The sequence below is a fragment of the Strongylocentrotus purpuratus genome, unplaced genomic scaffold (genome assembly GCF_000002235.5).
Source record: "Strongylocentrotus purpuratus isolate Spur 01 unplaced genomic scaffold, Spur_5.0 spur5_scaffold_4, whole genome shotgun sequence".
In the NCBI taxonomy this organism is placed as follows: Eukaryota; Metazoa; Echinodermata; class Echinoidea; order Camarodonta; family Strongylocentrotidae; genus Strongylocentrotus; species Strongylocentrotus purpuratus.
The window spans coordinates 32,256,062-32,275,389 of record NW_022145610.1 but is presented as its reverse complement, the minus strand read 5'-3'; the positions used below and the strand labels follow the sequence as shown (position 1 = coordinate 32,275,389).

The following is a 19,328-nucleotide window of genomic DNA, read 5'->3' as shown; positions in this document are numbered from 1 at the left end:
TGTAGTGAGCATGTCTGAGAAACAAAGTTATGTGCAATCTTTACAATCTATTGATTTATAAACTATTTATGAATATCTGTCTCCTGAGAATAATGAAAATGGATACAATTACGGGCCTTCCCAATCTTTTTATACCCCAGATGAATTTAATGATTACAGTAAAACAAAATTAAAGAACTATTCACGTGTCTTTTCTAGCTTGCATTGTAATTGCAGGAGTATGAATAAGAATTTTGAAAATTTAACTATATTTCTTAATACTTTGGATGTGCAATTTTCGCTTTTAGGTATAACAGAAACGTGGCTGAAAGAGAGTGATTGTTTTTATAACATTGATCATTATTCATTTTTAGGTAATGGGAGAGAAGCTAAAAGAGGTGGAGGAGTTGCAATATATATTAGAAATGATATAGATTTTAAAAGTAGAGCTGATTTAGATTTAAATACTGTTCATTTTGAGTCTATTTTTGTAGAAATTTCTAATTTCACCAAGAATATTATAGTAGGGGTAATTTATCGTCCACCAAACCAATCAGTGCAATCTTTTATTGAATCATTTGATGAAATTTTAAATATTGTAAAAAAAGAAAATAAATTATTGTATTTAATGGGTGATTTTAATTTAAATTTATTAAAAGTTACATCTTGCAAGAGAGTCAATGAATTTCTTGATCTTTGTATGTTTAACAACATTTACCCTCTGACAGTGGCGGATCCAGGGGGGGGGCCCGGGGGGCCCGGGCCCCCCCCCCCCTTGAGAAAAAAATCATGTAAAATCACGTGATTTTTACGATTTTTGGGGGTTGGGCCCCCCCCCTGGCGCTCAAGGGGGGGGTGCAAATTGAAATTTTTTTGAGGATCAAAAAAAAAAAAAATGTGCTCACTACCCCCCCCCCCCCCCCCCCCCCCCCCCCCCCCCCCCCCCCCCCCCCCCCCACTGAGCGAATTTTTGGCCGGCGCGTTTTTCAAATTTTCGGGAGCAAAAAAAAAAAAAAAAAAAAAAAAAAAAAAAAAAGTGCTCTGTACCCCCCCCCCCCCCCCCCCCCCCCCCCCCCCACTGAGCGACTTTTCGGCCGGGCGCGAATTTCAAATTTTCGGGAGCAAAAAAAAAAAAAAAGTTGGGCCCCCTCCCCTAAGAAATCCTGGATCCGCGCCTGCCCTCTGATTCATACTCCAACACGTGTAACCAATCATTCTGCTTCCTTGTTAGATAATATTTTGACTAATGACTTAGAAGAAATATTTGCAGGTGTTATCCTCGGTGATGTCAGTGATCACTTTCCAGTTTTTTCAATCTCAAATCTACAGTTACAAATAAAAAAGGAAAATGCTTCTGTTAAAGCTTATCTGCCGTAGTTTACAGGAGGGATTAGACCGCCCTGCAAGGTCACTGGACAGGTGGTTATCTCATCAACTCAGCTCTCAGTTAACATAAGAAAAAGAGGATCATGGGGGACCAATGGTCACCGATTAGGCATTGATTGTTATATAGAGGGCGCAAGTAGCTACAAGTAGTGCAGTGGGCCTTTAAACGTGATTTTAATAAAGAAAATTCACAGCTTTTTGTTTATGAAATTATGAATGTATGTTGGTCTGTTGAAAATCATGATGCTAATGAAGCCTATAATGATTTTTTGCAAAAGTTTTTAAACATTTATGAGTCATGCTTTCCAATTAAAAAGTCAGTTAAAAAGAAATTCAAAAATAAACCATGGTTTAATAAACCACTACGTAAGCTCTGTAATAAAAAATGTTACTTATACAGACGATATATTAAAAAACCAACTTCAGAAAGACATGAAAAATACAAGAATTTCAGAAATAAGGTAACTGAAGAAATTAAAGAAACAAAGAGAGCATATTTTAAAGGTAAATTTCAAAATGCTGCAGGTGATATGAAAAACACATGGAAAATAATCAATGGAGTACTGGGTAGGGGTGTAAAGAAGAAGGTAATACCTAGTTCAATTCAGTGCAATGATGCAATGATAAATGGGACAGCAGCAATATGTAATGCTTTTAACAAATACTTTGTAAATATAGGCCATACACTGTCTTCTTCTTTTGTAAATTCTGGGGACTGTATGCAACATGTAATAAAAAATAATTCATCTGCATTTTTTACTCCGTGTACACCAAAAGAAGTTATTATTATTGTTTCTAAACTTAAAAATGGCAAGAGTCCTGGTTTTGATGGAGTGGATATCACATTGGTTAAAAATGTTATTCATATTTTATGTTACCCTTTATGTGATATTATCAATTTATCTTTAAATACTGGTGTTGTCCCAGACAAACTTAAAATTGCAAAGGTTATTCCTATTTATAAAAATGGATCAAATGTTAATTTATCAAATTATAGGCCCATATCTATTCTTCCTATTTTTCAAAGATTTTAGAGAAATGTGTATATAGTCGTGTATATAAATTCTTGGAAAAGTACAATATTATTACTCCCAAACAATTTGGTTTTCGAGCGGGACACTCTACTTCTTCTGCCATCTCTGATTTTATTCATAAAGTTACAAATGCCTTTGATAATAAAGAAATAATGATTGGCCTGTTTTTAGATCTTAGCAAGGCTTTTGATTCTCTTGATCACTCAATATTATTAAAAAAATTGGAATGTTATGGTTTTAGAGGTATTGTACTGAAATGGTTCAAAAGTTATTTAAGTAATCGCAAACAATATGTTCTAGAAAAATGTGAATCACAGACAATGGCGATAAGATGTGGAGTGCCCCAGGGCTCAATTCTTGGGCCATTATTATTTCTTTTATATGTAAATGATATTTGCAATGTTTCAAAAGTATTAGAACTGATATTATTTGCAGATGACACTAGTGTGTTTATGTCCCATCAAGATATTGTATCTCTTCAAAATATGTTTAATACAGAATTTGCTAAACTGGTTGATTGGTTATATATAAATAAACTTGTAATCAATATTAAAAAAACACACTTCATGATTTTTACCAAAAAAAACATTGATGTTACCCAAATAAAGGTTAAAGTTAAGGAATCAGTTATTGAATACGTTACACATTTAACTTTTTTAGGAGTCACAATTGATGATAAATTAAATTGGAAGGAACACACTGGTGTCGTCTGCAATAGATTGGCTAAACATGTTGGTATATTTTATAAATTGAAATTTTTACCTACAGAAATATTAATAATTTTGTATAATACATCAATATTACCCCACTTAAATTATTGTATTCTTGTATGGGCATGCTCTAGTATGCAAAATACAAATAGGCTTTTAATTTTACAAAAGAAAATTATAAGAATTATATCGCACAGCCAATACCTTGCTCATACTTTACCTCTTTTTTACAACCTACATTTTTTTAAAGTAAACGATATTTATGTTTATCAATGTGCAATTTTTATGTATCTATGCTTTAAAAAACTTTTACCAAATACTATTTTACAATATTTTCAACTTAATAAGAATATTCATGGCCACCAGACCAGGATTTTAAATAATTTTCATATTCCAGGAGTAAGGACACTAGTTTCCCAAAATACAATTTTTTTCAGGGGTCCAAAAATTTGGAATGACATACCCATAGATATTCGACTGAGTCCATCACTAAATAGTTTTAAAAGAAAATTTAAACTGTACCTGTTAAGACAATACTCAATAATAAATAATTACAGTGCTTATATAGCGCCTAACACTTACTTTGTCAGAAGTCTCTAAGCGCTCTACAATAATGCAGCATAATTACCCTGGCTTTAGCAGTGCAGCTGTTACGCGCGCTGCGTTTCAAAGAATAAATTCCTACCAGGTACCCATTTACTACACCTGGGTGGAGTGTGGCAAATGTAGATCAATGTCTTGCCAAAGGACATTAGTGCAGCGGCGGGACTCGAACCGCGGACCTTGTGATCGACAGTCCGGCGACGTATCCACTCGACCACAACACCTCTAGTGCAATAACCTATATTCTTAATGTTCATCAGACAGAAAAGTGTGTGTTGGTGTGTATGGGAGAGAGTGTATGTGTGAATGCAATTCCCCCCCTTTTTTTTCCTTCCTTTTTATAACAAATACAAAATTTAAATAATGTACTTAGTTTTTTATACAATTACTGGAGACAGACTTTTACATAAGGCCCGGCCTTCCTGTCTAGTCTCCAAATACTTTCATTAATGTACATGTTTAAAAATGTTTTGTCCCTTGTCCATCATGTCTTCTCCACTTGTGTTATCCTCATGTTATATATTGATACATGTATTTTATTCTAACTTTTATATGTTTGCTTTCCATGTATATTTTTAATGAAAGTATTGAATAAAGTGAACTTGAACTTGAACTTGTAAAATCACGTGATTTTTACCTTTTTTGAGGGTTGGCCCCCCCCCCCTGGCGCTCAAGGGGGGGGGGGTGCAAATTGAATTTTTTTTAAGGATAAAAAAAAAAAAAATGTGCTCACTGCCCCCCCCCCCCAAAAAAAAACATTACAAATAAACCTAAAAATTACAATGCATATGAAATATATATCAATGTGAACAGTGTAAGTTAATCATCAAAAGCAATTTTGTATATACATGTCTTAAAGCCCAACTGTCCTACTTGTAGCTACTTGCTCCCTCTATATAGAAAACTCCCCAAATCGGTGCCTATTGCCTGGTCCCCCATGATCCTCTTTTTCTTATGTTAGTTGAGAGCTGAGTTAATGAGATAGCCACCTGTCAGTGACCTCGCTGTGTGGTCTAATCCCTTCTGGCCCAGTAGTATTGACGGTCTTTAAAGACCATCAATACTACTGGGCCAGAAGGGAGCAAGTAGCTACAAGTAGGACAGTGGGGCTTTAAGACAAGTTTTGAATTGGTCGACAGTCTGACAGTTTTTGACTTGAAAAGGTAGTTTGTTCCGGAAGCAAAGGTAGTTTGTTCCAAATCAGAAGCTTTGCAAAATACATAACGTGCCTACGCGCTTCTAAAGAAATTTGGAAACTATTACCCTATAGCTTTGGCTCCGACAGCCGTTATCAGCGCACAGTGCATTTCAAGAAATAATCCTACCAGGTACCCATTTACCTCACCTGGGTGGAGTGCGGCAAATGTTGATTAACGTCTTGCCAAAGGATGTTAGTGTTGTGGCAGGGGTTCGACTCTTGATAGCTACTCTTTCGGTCAAACTCCAACAGTTTTGGAACCATTGAACACACTATTTGCAGATATCATTTGTATTATTTTGTTAACCTTCCGAATAACCTAATCCCTTTTCTAAAGAACATTCGAGATAAGACCAAAGTACATTGCGGTCTTTCACCCACTCTTTAGGCAGAGGAGTGGAAAGCAACTCTTTCAGGAGTTATGTTACGGTTCACCTTTGTTGTTGTTATTTGAATCACCTCTAAACTACAGATGAATCCACTTCAAAATAGAGGTCTTGGCGTGGATTAAAATTTCAATTTCATTGGGCCTTCGAGTTTCGCAGTTTCGCGCAAAGTTTCATACACATTTGGTGATTCCACCACGTCCAGATCAAGCCAATCATTACACAATGCACATGAAAACTGCCATTAGACTTTAAACCTAGGTTGCTTCAGGAACCGGTGAAAAAAGAAAGTTTACAATTCGCTTACCTTCTCTCCGACATCACCGACATCGACACCGCCCTGGTGATGGAACAAGACGACATCGGCATCCATCTCGGAGTAGATGGACACATAATATTCGTCTGAGGAGGGATCGTGTTTCACGAAAGGCTCAATGATGAACTGGCGAAGACGACCATTGACACCGTCCACCTTCAATAAATCGAGAGAATGGTGACGTGCTGACATTTAGTTTAGAGATGATATTTGTAGTTTGGAAGGTTTTTATGTTTTTGTTGTTTTTTCTTTTTCTTGCTGTTGACGTTTTTTATGATCGTGTTTTTGTTTTAAGTAATACACTTCATTCTTACATTAATAAAAACTGATTAAAGATCGATCTCAGTTTAGACAAAAATTAGTTCTCATTATTTCTCTTTTAATCTCTAATCTCGAGTGATTATTAGTTATTCGCACGGGAGGCCTCCAGTATTGATACATGCCAATGGCGAATAAATGCGGTTTTGATATGGTAATTTCTTACTGCTTTGATAAAATAGGCACTTCATCTGATGAATAATTAATTTCTCATATATCAATAATATGAGTCTCTTTTTTTTTAAATCGCAAATCTTTTCTCTGTAATTCTCAAAACATTTCATTAGATGTTTGTCATCTTCAGATTAAGAAGTGAATTTTAAAAAAATGAAAATCGAACCACAAGCAAACGGGCTTCATATACCTGCTCTAAAAATGCTGGAAAACGTATAATACTTCTATAATATCAGTTGCAGTTTTCGGGGGAGAGGCCTAGGGAAGAACGTTTTACATTATTGGCCGTTTGATGAGAGAAACTTTGTCTTATCCAACTGGGATAAGATCATTAGATCCAGAGGTATGAACACTAAAAAAGAATTGTAAATGCATTACCAGTAAATCTTCTTCCATCTTTTCTGCAATCCATTTTCTGGCCGTTGTTAGGTCAGTATTGAGCTTTAGCAACCCAAGTTTACCGCGTCGTTTCAGTCCCTGGTCCGGTTTAACAACGAGTGGCTGAAAATTAGTGAGAGTAGAAAGCATAAAGAATATAGGTACGTCGCGACGCCTAGCTGCGAGGGAATGTGAGGGATTTCTCCCTCTCCTTCTTCCACACTTAATGACAAATATCTAGCTGTTTATCCATCAGTATTAATACTGATGTGGCTAGCCTTGGTAACTAAGACCGATTAACAATACTAACTGTTAACATTATAATTGTTATTATCATAGTTAATAATATTATTATTATTATTATTATTATTATTATTATTATTATAAATATTAGTATCATCATTGTCATTGTTATTATCATGATCATCATTATAATTATTATTATCATTATTAATATCAACATTATTATTATTATCAACAATGTTATCATTATTGTTATTATTATCATTATTATCATTATCAGTATCAGTATTAATATCCTTATTATTATTATCATCATTATTATTATTATTATCATTATCAGTATCGTTATTGTCATCTTTAAATGCCCAATTCGACATCCGTGTAATATTCCATGGGCCTTTTTCGGAGGGAGGAGGGGGGCTTTTATTGGAAATCCAACCGTGCTATGCTACAGCAAAGGAGGTTTAAATCGATGTCTCATAATACCCCATCCTTTCCTTTTCTGACCTTTTTCCAAACGTCTTGTCAACAAAAATCACCTTGAATGATTATAATATTTTGCATCGATGAAGCGCAATACAAATAAATTTCAATGCACTTTACATTAGATACGAAAATAATCAAAAGGATAACTACACATGAAATACATTTTATACTTACGGAAATAAATCTGTGCATATCTACTACATTTCATTCATTCTACGATAACTTGACAAAGAATAACATGACATCGAAAATAATATCGCTAGTGATATTCGTCTCGCAATGTATGGTCAACAAGGGATCAAAAGATCACGACGTTTCGCGTGCCGCTGCAACACTTCGTCAGGTGATAACATACTTGTAAGCAAGCGTCTTGTTGACCATACATTGCGAGACAAACGAATATACCTTTCCACGGTAAATTCTGAAGTAATTCTTTTAAACAACTAAAGGAAATTATCATCAATCAGATTATACATTTAAGGTATGCAAACCTATAAAGTAGATTGTACAATATAAGCATTGGATCGGTGAACAATAAAGAAACCTATTATGAAATTTGAACAAAGCAAAAATTAGAAATAGGTCTAAAACATTATTATCGAAGAAAAGATTTTTTTTAAGGGTGTTGGGGGATTAAATATTGTGGACATTACAAATCGAAATTGGAAGTGATTGGTATAATTATAAAGAGATCAAGTACTTTTGAATGAAATGGGTGTGATAGAAATAAATCAAAGAAAACATGTTCTTGGTAAATCGGTTTTTGCAAGAAAGGTTGGGGATTAGAAGGGAAAGACCACCCCGGCACCAAACCAACTCAAAAGGGGAACATTAAAACAAATATTTTTTTTTAAAATCGAGCGCAGGATGCCAACCCTGCGAGGAACATTTTGAGTTTCTCCAAAAAAAATAAAGATCTCGACTACTTTCGAAAGATCAACCAAAGGCAATTGCAATGGCCTTGTAAGCCTTGTTATAATGTGCGAACATTACGAAGACGTATTGCGTGACGGAAGACATTTTTTTTTTCTTCATTTCATTTATTTTCCATTAAAATTCAAAGTAAAATACATAACAAATTAACAGCAAAATCGGAAGGACCCCAAGAAAAGCAAAGCTTGTGAGAATGGGGCCCTGTACAAAAATAAACATACAAACAAATTATTATAACAAATATTGTAAAACTTATCAAAACAAACATACACCCACCCTCATTCATTCACATGCACACAGACACACGAACACACACAAGGAGTATTGAAATAACACTTGAGGTCAATTTTACAAAAGTAGTTGCAATCGTGATAATGAAATTTATTTAAATGAGGTACTATATACCAAATACATCTGATACAGGTTAAAATGCATTAATGGGAATTATAGGCATATCACAAAGAAGACAAAAAACGTTAATAATACGGGTCAAATAGGATCAAGTCCCGTATGGTCGTACAAATTTCTCGTAAAAAATACAGGCGATAATATCGATTTCAAGTATTTTAAAAAAATGGAGGGGAAAATATATAACTCACTTCCGATTGAAGCCAATCATGCGAGCCGACGAGGCTATCCCAGTCCGTGCTTGCATCCACTTTCACACATCGAATTACACCTACGTGTTCCGACAAAGCATTCGACAACAGTCTCTTTCCATATACTTCCGTGATCACCTTCGACGTCATTCTCCTGATCGTTTGTTTGTTGGTTAGTTTGTTAGTTTGGTTGTATCAAAGAGGGACGATTAGTAACCAAATTGTAAGGATTCCAAAGTAAGTGAACATAGACCTCGGCTAAACACGACTTGCTTTGGTGGTTGAAAGATCGCAAATGAAAGAAGAGCAGATGTTTAATGACGGGGTATCGATTGCGATACCCTTATTAAAAATAATTATATCGGAGGGTGGGGAGTATTCAGGTTCTAGTCGGATGTGATGCTGAGCTAGCTTAAAGGTACTATGTCCCCTTTGCAGCCAACCTCAAATTCTGTAGAACTTTGCAGGAATTATGAATATGTCATGTATGTCCTATCTGTGAAATGTAAACGTTAGCAGTGTCCTCATATTCAAATTATGCAAGGAAACCCGTTTACTTCACTGTCAGACACTATTGAGTGACTGACTGGCTTTTTTTTCTTCTTTGGTAATAACATACATGAAAAGAGTTGTAAAGGGTACATGAGCATTATTTTGTATACATCAATAACCCACTTCTTGTAATGGCCAAGATTAAACTGATTGAATCTTTGCGCAGCATAAAACGTATGACCATTCGGTACAATTGTCTGAAATTCAAGACAATTACTTTTGGGCTCTATAGCCCTAAAGTCGATTTGACAACTAATAGTCGTTATTTTCCCACTTGAAGACATTTTCAAGCCCCACCTTTTTTAGGGAAGTTCTAAATTAGTATTCATATTGCTCCGATTGTCTCATTTTCGCTCGCTCGATCACTGCAGCACAAACATAGCTCGTTCGACGTCACTACCAAACTAGCCAATCAGCTGTCAATGACGTCATATTGAATGCGGCGGCAATATATTTTGTGAAATTATCGAGAAATTGACTATTTCTAATTGCAAACTAGTTTTATTTTTGGATGGAAAAGCAGTCATTGTTATCTTGACATTCATTGAAGTAATCAGAATAGGGTAAGTTACTTCTCAGATGATTCAAGAGGTCCATTTTGTAGATAATTTTTTAATTTCTTAGAATGTTCCACTGTGTTGCAGGGTACCGGGTGGCGTTATTTTTTTATGCGGCACAGATTGGGGTTTTTTTTTTTAAAGGGGTCTTGATTTACAGACTAATAGTGGTCGTGTGCGTACTAGTTGTAGAGGTCTGTTTTTAATAGTGTTACATGTAATCCACTACCGTATGGAAAATCATTACATCAACAATTAAAATGCAATTGAAAATCTGAAGAGGAGGCAGCACGTCAACAAGGAGAACATCACAATAATTAGTCAATAAAACTTAATTAACTTAAACGAAGAGGAATGTTATCTAAACACATAGTTCGCGATGGATATTCAAACTTCTTCGCAGCGCTAATGCGCTAGCGAACATGCCTAGTCTCACGTACGTGCAGACATTATTCAACACGTACCATGCCCCAATCTGTGCCGCATAAAAAAATAACGCTACCGGCGTGCGTCTTATTTTTTCGTACCACGGCGAGCCCGGATTCCTGTTTTATCATGAATATTCATTAGGCAGGGCCGGGGAAAGTCTCGATTCTCTTGAATATTCATGTATGATCGAGGCATGCGCAGCATCGAATGTCGTGTGTAACAAGTACGTTGGATTAATGGCAGGCCTATAATATGACATAGAAAAGCAATGTCATGGTCATTTAGATAATACAGTCATAAATGCCGTGTTTAATTACTAGTAAATGCCAAAATGTCAGTACCGGTAGACAAGATATATAGCATATATTTCAAGTAAGAGTCTTGATAGGCAATTTGTGAGTAGCCTAGGCCTACTTTTCTGAGATTAATGGGAGTCTAGTTCTTTTCATAAATTGGTAAATAATCAGTTCTAGGTTTGCTTTTTAAATATTACAAGCAGAGGTTGCATTATGGTATTGAATATGTGATACAGTATTATAAACTGTATAAAATAGATAACAAGAATAGGCCTACATACAGACATTTATCAAAAATAAAATACTTGTGTATTGCACTTAAATTATTTCTATGATCTATGCTCACTTAACTGCATAAGGAAGAAAAGGAAGAAAGAAAAATGGGATTAGAAAGAAGAATAACAAAGTTAAAAAGTAAAATATATATAAATAATAAATGAATGGAAGAAATAAAGAATACGGAATAGATACCAAGGAAGAAAGAAATAAAGCAAGAAAATTGAAATGAAAAGAAGACAAAAGAAAAAGGGAAAGGAGCAAGATAATATTGATACCATATCTTCAATCTTGTTTTCTTTTATCTTGCCTCTTGTTTTTGTTTAGGCCTAGCTACCATTTTTTCCTTTCCTTTCTCTTTTTCTCTTAAAAGATCTCTTTGGTTTCTTTCTAAAATAATGAGGGAAGGGGGGTGGGGGACTCGATGATAATTCATCATTTGAAGGTTTACAATGTGAAGTCCACGAGTAATATGCACCCACTGAAGAAAATCCATGTACAGGGTTGCTGCAGGAACCCCAGCACCCACAGATCCCACGCATGATGAGACAAACTCGAGAGAAAACTACACATTCTTTCACATACATTGAAGAAAAAAAAGAAGAAAAAAAAATCCAAGATCGGTTGAACTCTTTTTGACCCCTCCCCAGGACGTCGATCAATTACATGTATGTGCCCCCCCCCCCAAACTCTGACTACGGCCCTGGCGATAATTACCCACTATTCAAATCTGACAGGTGCCCCTTTTTCTTCAACAAATGCCCCTTTAACTTCATAATAAGTGCCACTGTTCCATTTTCATAAGTGCCCCTTGTGATATCTGATAAAAGCCCTTTCATTTTTTTTTACTTTGACACGCGTCCCCTTAAACTTTCTAACAAGTGCCCTTTTACCTTTTGATATGTGCCCCTTTCCCTGTTTAATAGGAGCCCCAACCCCAACCCTTTCTCATAAATGCCCCTTTGACACATGCCCCCTTTTCCTTTTTTTATAATTCCCCTTTTCTCTCTTTCTCTGTCTTTCGAAAACTATCTTCTGCAAGGTTTGTTCTCTTGACTGAGCAACCTGTTGCAATTCCTTTCTGTCTCACTTTCAGTCGTACTTGTTGCCACTCATTTGCATTCACTCGTTATCAACTACCATCAACCATTCCATATTCACTCCATTACTGTCCACATTTCAATTTCATTCTCTTCACTCTCCCTTTTTGCAGCCTTTCCAGGAGCTTTGCTAGAAGTAGAACATTTTTAATGTAGAGGCCAGAGAAACCGGAAAGTATGTTAATCATTTTATTCAAATATCTAACTTGAAAAAAAGGAAAGTGAAACATTGTTTAATTACAATATATTGACATAATTTTGTTAAAGAAAAAATTTGAATTTAACACTGGAAATTTGTAATTGGTTTGCCAGCCCCCCCCCCCCCCAAAAAAAAAACACTCAAAACACAACAGTGGTACCAGGGTTTTTGTTAGGAGGCCCATGTACTGTATAATTTTTATTATTAAGAATAGTTTTCTCTTTTTTATTAATTTGACATTGGCATACCGTAAATTTCACCAGGAACCCCCCCCCCCCCCTCCCGACACTGCCATTACTTCTACCAACAGTAATGCTATAATTCAAAATTTCACTTTCTAAATCCTTCTAATATAAACATATAATCATATTTGTACAGAGGATAAGATAAGAGGATAGCAAGCCCCCCCCCCCCCCCCCCACTCCCTGTTTTCTTTAGTTGGGAAGCATCAAAACATGATTCTATGAAAGCTACCAGTTTGGATACGAAAGGCAATGAGGATTAGCAGTTTCCATATTTAATGCATTTAGAGTGTTGTCTTTCAAACCTTCTTACATACAATACTTGAAGTAGCAATAATTTCATAATCTACAAAACTTCCCATACAGAAGTCCATAGAGGTAAATGAATTTTAACATGTATAATTATAATCAAAATATCATTGATTAATTCAATCTTTGATATAGACTGATAGACCTTTATCAATCAAATTTGAAGGAGAATCTTTCTGCCCAGTCCTCAGTTTCATCCTATAAGATGGTAGTTGACATTGTTAGAATTTTAATGTTTATTCGTTGAGGATTAGTTATCTTTAATTATTTGAAAGTCGACAAGATAATAAACTTCATTAGCTTTATTGAATGTAGTATTCTACAAACATATAATACAAATAACAAATAAATATCATGTAAATATTCCAGTTTAAACCCATCTCTATTGTCCTCTTTCATTATATGAGGGTGGCATCTTTAAGACGTAGTGTCGTGTAGATATCTTCTGCATCCATCACTAAAGTTGTAGCCTAGTTTTCAGAAAAAAATATAACCCAAGTCTGTTGAATGGAAAAATGAAATAAGATATAAAAAAATCAACAATGACTAATAACATACACCCTGATACCTGCTCAGAAAAAGGAAGGACTGAAATTCACTTGGGGTTCTAGTGGGCAAACCTAAACTATTTTTTGTACAAGACTAGTTTAAATACTGACCGCATCTTAAATTATTACTGATGATCCCATTAAGACGATAGGCCTGCTGGAGCTCGGATCAGACAAGGTATGAAATAAGTAATACAATGTAATACAACTCGTGCTCATACCGGTAATTGAATAATACTCGGTTAAGTATGGGACATAAAATGACCAAACAACTTTGACCAGAGAATGTACTGGAAATAATGCTACTGAAACATACGTAATGTAGACTTATATTTCATCTATATTGACATTTAATTTTTAATCTAAATTACAATTGTGATATTAAGTCAATTATTCTTTTACAAGTCAACTGACAATGAAAAATATCTGTTTCAGATCTATAATTTTCTCCATGACATTTGTTCCACAAAAATTTATTGGGGGTACCTTCATGTATATTAGCACACTTACTCGTATGAAGTGTAGTAGGCCCGCATCTCTAGATATGATCCCGTCAACATCTGTTCTTTGTTCCTCTCCTGAGTTTGCAAACCAGAATGCCTTCATCATCCACTGTAGAGAGGCATCATCCTACATGAGAGAAAACAAAGTAGGTACATGTACTTCAATTAAAAACTGATACTGATGGATACATATCAACCATAATACATCCTATAAACAGACTTTTATCAATCTTATTTTGTGTTCTTCTTCATCTTCATTGCTCAAGAAGTGAAAGTACCCCTTACAAAAAAAAAATGAGGGGTCCTGTGTATACCCTACATGTAGTGCTTACAATGTGCATTTGATATGGCTCTTCTAAACACAGGACCTCCTGTAAATAAGGACAAATTTTCCTTTGTAAACATAAAAAGAAAAGACATCAATATTTGTATACTAGGTGCAGAACTAGAATAAAATATACCCTCCACTATATATGCTTGCAATGTCAACTTAGTTCCATTTCCTTTTGAGTGAATTAATAGGTGGTCGTTTAATATGTGTGTGCTAAATAACCTGATAACTGTACCTGCATGGGACTTTCTGCTTCATCTTGCAAATATAAGAGATGTTGTAAAGTCCTCCTTCCAGCTCTTCAGTTTCAATCTTTTGGAACAAAAAGAAGAAGAAAATCAATACGACAATCAAGGCATCCCTTTCTCCTTAACAAAATAAAATAGATCTAGCATAATTCAAATTAATAGATATTTTTATGTCATGGTTGGCCTTAATTTTAATATGGTGTGGAAATCAACATTCCTATTTAATGAACCACAGTACAAAGTAAAACTAAATGGAAGATTTAACTTGTGCATCAAACAGTGGTTTCTATGGCCTATGAACACGAAGCAGTACTAAGTAGAATTAGTTTATTATAACAAGAAGAGGTGGACTACATACCATATAAGCAGAGGCGGCGCTCCGAGAGGGGGGGGGGGCAGAGTGCCCTCCCATTTGGTCAAGTACCCTAAAAGTGCCCCTGTTTGCATAGGAAAAGTGCCCCTTTTTACATAGGAAAGTGCCCCTTTTACTCTGACAAGTGCCCCTATTAAGTTTTTAAAGTGCCCCTTCCCCTTTTAATAACTACCCCTTTTAACTTGGATAAGCGCACCTTATATCTTCACATGTGCTCCCTTTCATTTTTAATAAGTGCCCCTTTTTCTTATAAGTGCCCCCATTTAAAAATAGGCCCTTTCCCTTCTCATAAATGCCCCTTTTCATCTATGAAAATAGTTCCTTTTCATTCTCTTAAGTGCCCCTTTTCATCTCTTGTAAATGACCCTATTCACTTCTGAGAGATACTTGTTTTAATTTGACAAGCACCCCTTCCCCTCCTAGTCAGTACTCTTTTCATCTCTTATAAATGCCCCTTTTATTTTGACACATCCTCCTTTTCCTTCCTATATAATGCCTTTCTTCCTTATAAGCACCCTTACCCCTTATCATAATTACCGGTACCACTTTTCGTCTTTGATAAGTGCCCCGTTTATTTAAACATGTGCCACTTTTTCTTTTTAATAAGAGCCACTTCCCCTTCTCATTACCCTTTTAACAATGATATGTACCCTATTTCCTTTCTTGTAAAGAACCTATCCCTTTTTCATAAATGCCCCTTTTCACTGCTTATAAATGCCCCCTATCAAAATCTGATGGGTGCCTCTTTTCCGTCGACAAATGCCCATGTTCTTATCATCCCTGGTGCATGCCTCTTTGTTTAGGTGTAAGAAGTGCCCCATTTTCACCTCTGATAATTAGCCTTTGTAGTTTGACACATGCTTCTTTTCTTTTCTGATAAGTGTCTTAACCCTTTCGATAAGTGTCCCCTTTTCCTCTCATCATTAAACGTGTCCCTAATTTCAAGCGACTAAAAGCAATTTCCCACAAAGCTCGCTCGCTACGCTTGCCCATCGTTATAGATGTTATAATTATGTAACTTATCACAGATCTATTCAGTCTTCCGTTATGAGATTGTGCTTATATAACCCCATCAGGATTGGGTTTTCCTCTTTATAAGATGTAATTTTTCGCACTGCAAGCCAAAAACTGCAAAGTATGATACTTAAGCAATATCTTAAATGCTGTATTAAGAGAAACAAATATTGAAATCATCCCTGATAATGTAATCACAAAATAGGGGTATATACCAATGTCAAAAAAATGGTATATTTTCCCTCTGAAGGTGCCCTTTTTTCAAGAAAGTTTTTTTGTTGGTGCCCCCCCTCCCCCCCCCCCCCCACACTGGAAGTTGCTCCGCCGCCTCTGCGTATAAGTAAACATAATTGTCGACTACCCTAGGGTTCTTCTCTTATACAACGTCCAACAAAAAATAGATTTATCAAATGAACTGCACACTTTGGAGAAGAAAAAATCTTTAATATAGGTCTAGATCTAGAAAAGTTATGACAACTTGACAAGCACACTGGACACACACAACATCTGAACATTAAATAAATGAATCCTAGGTCTAGTTTGTTTGTTTTTGAATATTTTTATTAATAAGTTCCAGGTTTACGTCTAAATGAAATATGGTTTGGAGCCGTTTGATTATCCATGGTCACAAACAATTTTGGTCTAAAAGTTGACACGCACCAATGATGCAACTGAGCGAACGGATAGCACTTAGTCTTAGTAATACGTACTAGTATAGCCAACAGAGTCGACATCTACTAAAGATATAAACAATTAAGAATTAACCCTCTTGGATTATTAAAGAAATCATACTTCATAGATTATTTTAAGGTGTAACGTTAAATCTAGATTTAAATTCAATGGATGATTGGTGAATTAGATTCACGATGACGATCAAATTTGGAATAAAACCTGATCAGAAAGTTTTATCTTGATGCAGATGAGCACCGAAATTCCCCAACGTGGGCCTGCCGGAACCCCGGGGCTCTATTAAGGGTGACATGAAGGCAAACCGCAGTCAAACTACTTCACGACGATGAAAATCAAAGTGCAATTTCAAGAGAAATATTTTCCTAGCCTTTTCCCCACAAATCTGTTGAGAACAGTCTCAAAATGTAAAGAAATTACAGTAGATCACGAATTACAGCTTTTTCAAATTAATGACTAAATTCTCTTAAACTACTGATATTTCAATCAATTACTCACCCACATGCATTCTCCGTGAACTAAATCTTCTCACTTTGTGCGAGTATAGCGCGCGTCGTGCATTCCCACCTCGATATGAATATTTAAGAGAATCGAGACTTTCCCCGACCCTGCCTAATGAATATTCATGATAAAACAGGAATCCGGCCTCGCCGTGGTACGAAAAAATAAGACGCTACCGGCGTATGCCATTGGGTGTGATGTGTTCGCGCGCTTAAAGTCACTATGAACATGACAGACAATGAAAGCGGACAAAATATACAGTTCCTCAGGTAGACAAAGGAACATCCCTTCACTGCTATTATGTAAAAATGTGTAGAACAGGTGAATATGCATGTGACACCTGTTCCACACATTTTTACATAAAAGCAGTGAAGGGATGTTCCTTTGTCTACCTCAGGAACTGTATATTTTGTCCGCTTTCATTGTTCGTCATGTTCATAGTGAGTACAGGCCACCGCGCCGTCGGGTGTATTCTCGTACTGATGTAGGTGCAAAGCTAGAATGGCTACCACGCCCACTTACCTCTCTATGCCTTTCTGAACATTCCTTTCCTTCTCAATACAATAACTTTCACCTGCCTAAGTTATTCATACCATACCGCCTCGCCACTTCCATTACGTAATCATTAAAAGGATCCGCATATACAACATTTTCCTGCTATAGGTTGTACTGCAGGAAATTATACAAATCTCCCTGGTAAACCTTACAGTCCAAACAATAAATATGTGCCTTAGCAGGCGACAATCGGCGTAGCAGACGACACTTGACGACACTTCCAAGCAGCTGCCGTTTTCTATGGTTGCACAATATAATCTACTGGTGTGCTGTTACCTTTAATGTCAGAGGTTCGAAGCTGCAAATATCATTGGAAAGCTTGAGTAGTGATTTTGTTCACAAAAAAATATCCTTTATATTTCATTTTTTATTTGAACTAACAAGTGGGAAATCGAACTGGTGATGAAATATCAATAAAAAAGCCCAATTTCGTCAAGAAATTTACTTACGTTGTATGATAGCAGCTTTAACTTGTGAAAATAGTAAAATTTTACAGTCCTAAACACCTGCAATTTGACACTTTTCCGATTACCTCCGGTTCACGAAAATAAAAAGGGCATTTTTTTTTCATGTACAGTTCTTAAAGGTAATACAAAGTTTTGGTATGGCATCATGAATATGGTTCAAATGAACATATTGGAAGCATAATTATGCGATCCTACAATATAGGATTCCCCGGCCAAATTCGCGTGTTTGTCATTCGAATTTACTTTGCGTTTGAGTTTAGCGCAGAGCGGCTTTGCCATGTCAATTATCATTCAATTGTCCAGTTTCTGTATTAAATTTAGGATTTTGGTCGAAGGGTTTCATAGATCTGTCATTCAATATTTAGAAACTGCTCAACTAGCATTCAAATTAACATTCACTTGTCGAAGCGTAATTTTTATCATTCAAATTAACACCTGTCATTCGTATTCGTAATTTTTTTTTAATTCAAGTTAGGAATGTTAGGGGAAGAATTGCAACAAACTTTTATAGTTTTTAAATAATGCAGTTAAAGGGCATGATTTGCCATTGGGGTCTAAGCTGTTATTCCATTTATTTATTTTCAGGACAATGCAGATGGGTGTAGTCAGACATAAAGTAAAGAAGGGGTGAAATCAAGGGATATGGCATTTCTGCACGGACATGTTCATATACCCGGGAAAGGTGGGGGTACCCTCAATCGCCCCTATTTACTACCGACTCGGAATTTTACAAAAGTAATTCACATCGTCTCTTATACCCAGCACACCCCTTTGTTTTTCTTCAAGAGTTTCATAATTTACTTGCCCGCCAGCAGATCGATGGCTAAAGACATGTTCAAATTGTTGACTCTAGTCCCTACCCCAGTCAAAATATTATACCCTTCTTCCATAATGAAATTATGATGATATTTTATGATAAATTTATGATGAAACATAAGACAAAAAACTTCCTTACATGAACATTTACAAATATACTGAGACCATCAGGTCCGTGGATGCAAGTCGTTTTTTTCTTCTTAACAATTAAACTTAAATGCTGATGAATATCAGATAAATCTGATGAATGCAAGAAAAATGAAATATCATGAAATACACATGAAAAAAACTATCTTGAAAGAAAATGAATGAGCTATAAAAAGTGTGTAATAAACGAGAAATGTATATTGACCATCAATTTAAGTGCATAAAGTGCTAATTTGAATGCTTCAAATGAATTAGAATGCTAAAAGTACACTGTCGTGTGGTCAGAAAATCGTGTTGCGCCAAATCGAATGACCAAATAGCGAAAGAAGCACATTGTTCATTAACTTGAATGAAACATACGTAGATTCTAACGAAAATTCCATAGATTTGAAAACCAGAAAAGGGAATATAAACCAGAGATATACCTGACTGCAC

The 19,328-nt window shown here is 35.7% G+C and overlaps 1 protein-coding gene and 1 long non-coding RNA gene across 3 annotated transcripts in view; both read right to left on the bottom strand.

Annotated features, from left to right (window-relative positions):
• Positions 1–9,061, bottom strand: part of LOC594785 (ATP-citrate synthase) — a 30,490-nt gene extending 21,429 nt beyond the window's left edge. The window contains exons 1-3 of the mRNA XM_030997039.1: positions 8,744–9,061; positions 6,483–6,605; positions 5,604–5,768 (exon numbers count right to left, since the gene is read on the bottom strand). Coding sequence (XP_030852899.1) covers positions 5,604–5,768; positions 6,483–6,605; positions 8,744–8,893 — 438 coding nt within the window. The 5' untranslated portion in view covers positions 8,894–9,061. The remainder of the gene's footprint in view (positions 1–5,603; positions 5,769–6,482; positions 6,606–8,743) is intronic.
• A 3,929-nt stretch (positions 9,062–12,990) lies between these two features.
• On the bottom strand, positions 12,991–17,071 carry LOC115929374. Of its 2 annotated transcripts, XR_004066454.1 has the most exons (4): positions 16,906–17,071; positions 14,321–14,397; positions 13,762–13,881; positions 12,991–13,203 (listed from the first exon to the last, which is right to left on the bottom strand). It is a non-coding gene; the product is annotated as an uncharacterized LOC115929374 (long non-coding RNA). The 2 variants fall into 2 exon arrangements; XR_004066453.1 differs by lacking the exon at positions 16,906–17,071 and having other exon boundaries at positions 14,321–14,475.
• Between the last annotated feature and the right edge of the window lie 2,257 nt (positions 17,072–19,328).